The 5,522-nt window shown below is 28.3% G+C and overlaps 1 protein-coding gene across 1 annotated transcript; it reads right to left on the reverse strand.

Moving 5' to 3' along the window:
- Nucleotides 1-1,204: 1,204 nt before the first annotated feature.
- On the reverse strand, nucleotides 1,205-5,135 carry LOC111033431. Its single transcript, XM_022314161.1, has 5 exons — nucleotides 4,469-5,135; nucleotides 2,082-2,215; nucleotides 1,702-1,883; nucleotides 1,485-1,623; nucleotides 1,205-1,402 (listed from the first exon to the last, which is right to left on the reverse strand). The coding sequence occupies exons 1-5, from the start codon at nucleotides 4,630-4,632 to the stop codon at nucleotides 1,242-1,244; spliced, it is 780 nt and encodes a 259-aa protein (XP_022169853.1). The 5' UTR covers nucleotides 4,633-5,135; the 3' UTR covers nucleotides 1,205-1,241.
- Nucleotides 5,136-5,522: the final 387 nt, after the last annotated feature.

Below are 5,522 nucleotides of genomic sequence, written 5' to 3' on the forward strand. Positions count from 1 at the left end.
ATAGTGTAAGAACATCCTCTTAAAAATTACAATTATTCTGTGAAATTTGTTAAGATTCAGTCAAATTGAAAAATAAGCAAGCAATTATTATGTTAAAAATATGAATGCGCAATATTCAAATGGTATTTACATCTGAGTAATATTATAATAATCATAATAATTCTCTCAACATGGTTAATATTATTATTATCTGAATAAATGATAGTAATTTTTAAGACAGTTTCTCTCGATTGAATAAAGTAAAATAAAAGTTGTATTTCTATGAAATATAAGCTTTTTAAACTCCACAATTTATCATAGAATCAACATTTACATATTATAATGTATTATGTAAATGAGTGTAATTGTATTTTACCAACTATCTTTAATTTAACAATTTTCTTTACAGATTTTTCCAACAGCATTTAAGTTACAAGACTTATAAATACAGCAGGAAACTATATCAGAATAACATAGACAATAAATAAGTAATTTAAATATAACTTTATTGGATGTCAAGTTAAAGTCTTAATGAATAGTTTTTTTTTCTAGAAATAGTAGGTAGTTAATATTTTTTAAGTCATCACTATATTTTTATAACTAATTCTACATTGGACACATTTGAATTTACATAGTCCGATAACATACATAATTGCACCCAACCCATTTACAATTAAAATATTTTTTTTACAACTAGATGGAAAAATAAACAAATATTTTTATGATAGTCATTATTTTGATATTTTAACATATAAAAATTATGTTAAGATTAATGGAAATATAAATAAACACAACAAACACAATATTAGAAGAAAAACACATTAATATTCATTTAAAATTGAGTAAACAATTAAATAAATAATAATACTAATTATGACTAGTTTAAGGATAAAAAAATAAATACTTTTTAGGTATTTCGATTATGTAACGATCAATGACTATCGCAGTTTTGAAATGAAATATAATATGATTACCTATTATATTGCACAGCCAATAAGAACAAAATATGTCTATATTTTTATATAAAAAAAACTTAAATCATTAAAAAAAAAATTAGGTAAAATAAGAAACAATGAATTATATATATATATAAAAAAAACAATCAAGAATTATCAACATTTAAGTAGTGTAAATATACTTTTAAGCCATAACACAGTGAATGGAAATGTGTTAGTTTAAATTAAATAATAAATATAACTTGTCATTTTGCTACTTTAAAATTGTGCATGGAAGAGTATTATTAATAGTATTAACTCTAAGGCCTAAAAAGATGGTGTCTGATAGTCGCCCAGTTGAGTTATTTTACTTATACTGTCATATTCTGCACGTATTTTGGAATATACTTCATTACTGAAGTTAGGTATATCATTTGGCAATAAACCATCAGTTTCTATTATTGGCATCACAGATATTATTACACGACCTGAAATAATTAAAGATTACAACGAGATCTTAAAAACATTTTATATTATAGTAAACTTATACTGCTAAAACTTTATAAACACCTGGCTCAAACATATGTTTTTCTTTGTTTATGAAATAGTTGTTGGAAAATACAATCGGTTGAACTGGTAATTTTTTTTTAAAAGCCATTTTAATAGTTTCTTCAGTTGTCATTGTAGTAGATACCAATAGAATTGTAGGCTATAAACAGTGTTAGAATATAAAAAATATAATATATAGTATATACCTATGTAGGTTATAATACATTGCAATATTTACCTCTGAATCAATTAAAGCTGCAGAAAAATTCAACAACCTCAAATTGGTATAAAAAAATTGAATAGGAAACAGGGCCAATGAGATTAGCCATGGAAAAAATGAAAATGGCCATAAGGTGATGAAATTTGTCTCAGAAATTATTTTCAGTTCCATCTCTTGACAATACACTAAATGCAAGAGTCCTGTAAAAATGTACAAAAAAAAGTTACACTAGGCATAATAATATATAATTATACTTTAAATATAATTTATTAATTTTGCTTAAACAAAAAACAAAAAATGTTTTCTATTGTTGGACAAGACATGTGAGTATTTGTTATTCTAATTAGTATAGTCATTAGTATTCAGTCATGTTCAAAATGTTAAATAATAACCATTACCTAATGTATCAATGTCAGTTTGATAATTTATAATAGCCACTCTTGCACGTGTTGATGATAGATTTTGTTTTCCGTGTAGGCGCCATTCAATAGACAATAAATCTGAGATTTGTTGTCCAAAATATGCAATCAACCTGCAAAAATAAATTAAAACATTTAGTTGAAACTAATAGAACATTTTATATTTCATATAAAATAGGAAAATAATTTATAAAAATTGATAACAATAGAATATGGGATGTTTTTTGGATAGATTTTATATGCTGGAAATGTATTCAAAACTCCTGCACATCAATATTCAAACAGATATATATTATTTGCATATTTCAACACTTTTTGTATAGTACATAAGTACAATTCTAAAATATTACTTGTGTCAATCACTACCATATGTGTAAAATGTCCAACCATCTATGGAGGTGGTATATGAATCTTTAACTAACTTATGAAGTATTCATTCCATGTTAAAACAAAAAAAAAGGAAAATTGTAAAATTATTTTGTTATTTTAGAAAATATCCTGCTTTATTAATGTATTCATTTATTTAAAATAGATTTTATCATGATTCATGATTATACTAACAGATTATCTATTTATTTAAATTGTACATGATAGAATGTTCAAATGTTATATAGATACCTAAAATATGCTTGAATCATAATTAGGTACTAGGTTAAGATTTATCATGCATCAGCATATTTTTGGACTTTTTTTGGCCAGTAAGATAAAAATAGCGCATAGCTATTAATTTTATAATATAGGTACATACTAATAAAATAATGATATATAATAATATATTATAAAACCAAGGCCATAACTAGACATACAAATATGATTTATTTTGTTAAGGTACATGGTTTAACATCCAGTAGGTTATACAGGTTCAGAGCACTTATTCTCTTGATCCCAGCACAGTGTTAACCTTTTGTTTAATCATAAATTTGATCAGTTTAAAAAAAAAAATAGGTAGAGATAAAATATAGGTTTAATAACTAATAATAATACATTTAAATATTAATTATTTTTCAAAAATAGTTAATAAGTCTTTTATTTTAACAAAAACAAGGCTGGTAAATAAGAAAAAAAAAACCTAGCTCAAGCATTTAGAAGGTAGTAGGTAAGTAACTTAAAATTGAAATATACAAATGTAAGGTTAATTCTAAGTTTGAAGAAATAAGACATACAGTCCCCCGCGTACAATTTCGGGCCCATGTATTAAATGTTTTTGTACATCTTATACAAAACTTCCAATCAACCAAATTCAAAATATTACAAGCTAATCGAGTGTCCCTTGTATAATTTCTACTTAATATATTATATATACATTTATTTCATAAAATATTATTTAAAATAAAATAAGTATTTCTATGAAAATTGCAAAAATTACAAATTCATTTCAATGGGCACCTGTATTCTAGGTCCAACACCCCCACTCCTTTTTGGGACCCTGAAGACTAATAGCAAACAAATAATTACACAATACATAAAAATAGTTATTTAGACAAAATCTTAATTTATTTTCATTTTATAGAGTCAACATATTGTATACCATCATCCATCGGTATTCAATTTATTATTCCAAGCTTTTATAGAGCATGATATTTTAACTTCATAATATTAAAATAAAATAACTAAATTTGGCACAAGCCACTAACTTTTATAATGAGAGAAAACGCATTTTAGCAATAATTATCATAGACTATGTAGCCATGTAGATATAATAGCATTTATTATATATTTATATGTATTATATGTATAATACATGGTATTAAGTAGGTATATATTATAATATTTCATGCAAACAGTTGATAGCATAAAGAATAAATTATAAAGTTATAATAATGTATAACAAACAGTGAGACCGAGCTAATGATAAATGCCTACATTCCTAACGAACCGTTAGTAATGTAACTGATAAGAGTAATATTGTAAAAGTAGTCGGTGAAATATTTCATAAATTAAAATAGTATGATTAATGAACACCTATAATAATATTAATCAACACAATATGCCAGTAACGGAATCAAGTATCAACAGTAATCAAAGTAATTTTATTCAATAAAGCATATTATTAAGAGCGCTAAACTTACAAAAGATCAATTTTCAACACAAGTTTTAAGTGACAATAAAGGTGTACCCCAGCCGCAAACTATTTCTAACAGCTGTTGGAAACTGAATCTCACAAGTCTGTCGATTCACTCATAGGAAATTGTTTCAAGGCCACATTTCAAACAGAACCCAATTATTTAACTAGGTTGCGTCCAATATCAGACGACAGAAAAATAGGCAGGACATACTCTGAAACGTTTGAACCGAGAGTATGACCATCGGTTGTAATTATTAGTGTTTATAATTGATGGCATGACAGGCAACAGCCGTACAATTACCTGGACCGATGTTTGAACTGGAAGACGGCCAACAGGGACGTCAGGGAAGACAGCACAAAGAAGATGGCCAGACGGAAGTGGTAGCGGAACGTTCTTTGCGAGTCGTAGAGGAACGGCAAAGAGATGAAAAACGCCACGAATAGCACTTCCAGCCAGACGGCCATTGTTGGTCGCGACGCTGACGGCTGCAGGTCGATCCGGTCGCGGGCACAACTACATTTTCAGATGGAAACGACCGTGGGAGACCGTGGCCGGTCTCGTGTTTTACAATAGCATATTACTACTAAACACGGTACCTACCTATAATTGGTCGTCACAATGACTTGGGTCACGGCACACGGCGTCTAGTGCGAAACGACGGTGATAACAATAATAATAATAGTAATAATAAATATTATGATCTGTATTAAATTTTTTACGCCGAACACAGGCGTTGTATCAACCGGATTCGGAAAGGGTATCGATCGAGTCTTACGCCGCACCAGTTGACCAGTGGTCCACGGTCGGGAACGCGAACGGTAATGACGACTATAATATTCTTATGCAATACTAATCAAATACGGCGGCAGAAGTCGTATACAAATAATATTATTATTATTATTTATAAATAATAATGTAGTTCGTGCCTTATTATAGATTTTTATTTTTAAAAATGTTTTATTATTACTTTATCGTTACTGTCTACTTTCGTGTTATCACCCCCGCTCAGAACTGTTATCTGACGTTACGTTATCAGTCACTGACCTCACATCAGCTGGTGGTGTTCTGCGAAAGATAAGGAGCCATTGTTTGAAGTACACATAATAATCAAACAATATAATATATGACAAAGGGACCTATTAATCTACCAATAATAATATTATATTTTACCTTGAGGACTTGGTGGCCAATATTATTGGTCGCGCACTCTTGCGGAACGAACACAATATTTAGTTTTGGTGATATTATTTCAATATTATATTACTATCACAGGATCAATGATTGTGTTGTCGAAGCAACCCTATCTCGACGAAGGCCGACGAATAGCCGTCGCGCACTATCAAGCACTCGAGGA

This window comes from Myzus persicae, unplaced genomic scaffold (assembly GCF_001856785.1).
Source record: "Myzus persicae strain clone G006 unplaced genomic scaffold, MPER_G0061.0, whole genome shotgun sequence".
NCBI classification, from domain to species: Eukaryota; Metazoa; Arthropoda; class Insecta; order Hemiptera; family Aphididae; genus Myzus; species Myzus persicae.

What these genes read in the sequence shown, in the direction of transcription:
- LOC111033431 (XM_022314161.1), bottom strand. Translation starts at nt 4,632, where the DNA reads ATGGCCGTCTGGCTGGAAGTGCTATTCGTGGCGTTTTTCATCTCTTTG. An exon ending in CAGTTCAAACATCGGTCCAG is followed by an intron (nt 2,216 to 4,468) that starts GTAATTGTACGG and finishes TTATTTTTGCAG; the next exon opens with GTTGATTGCATATTTTGGAC. An exon ending in AACTGACATTGATACATTAG is followed by an intron (nt 1,884 to 2,081) that starts GTAATGGTTATT and finishes ACATTTTTACAG; the next exon opens with GACTCTTGCATTTAGTGTAT.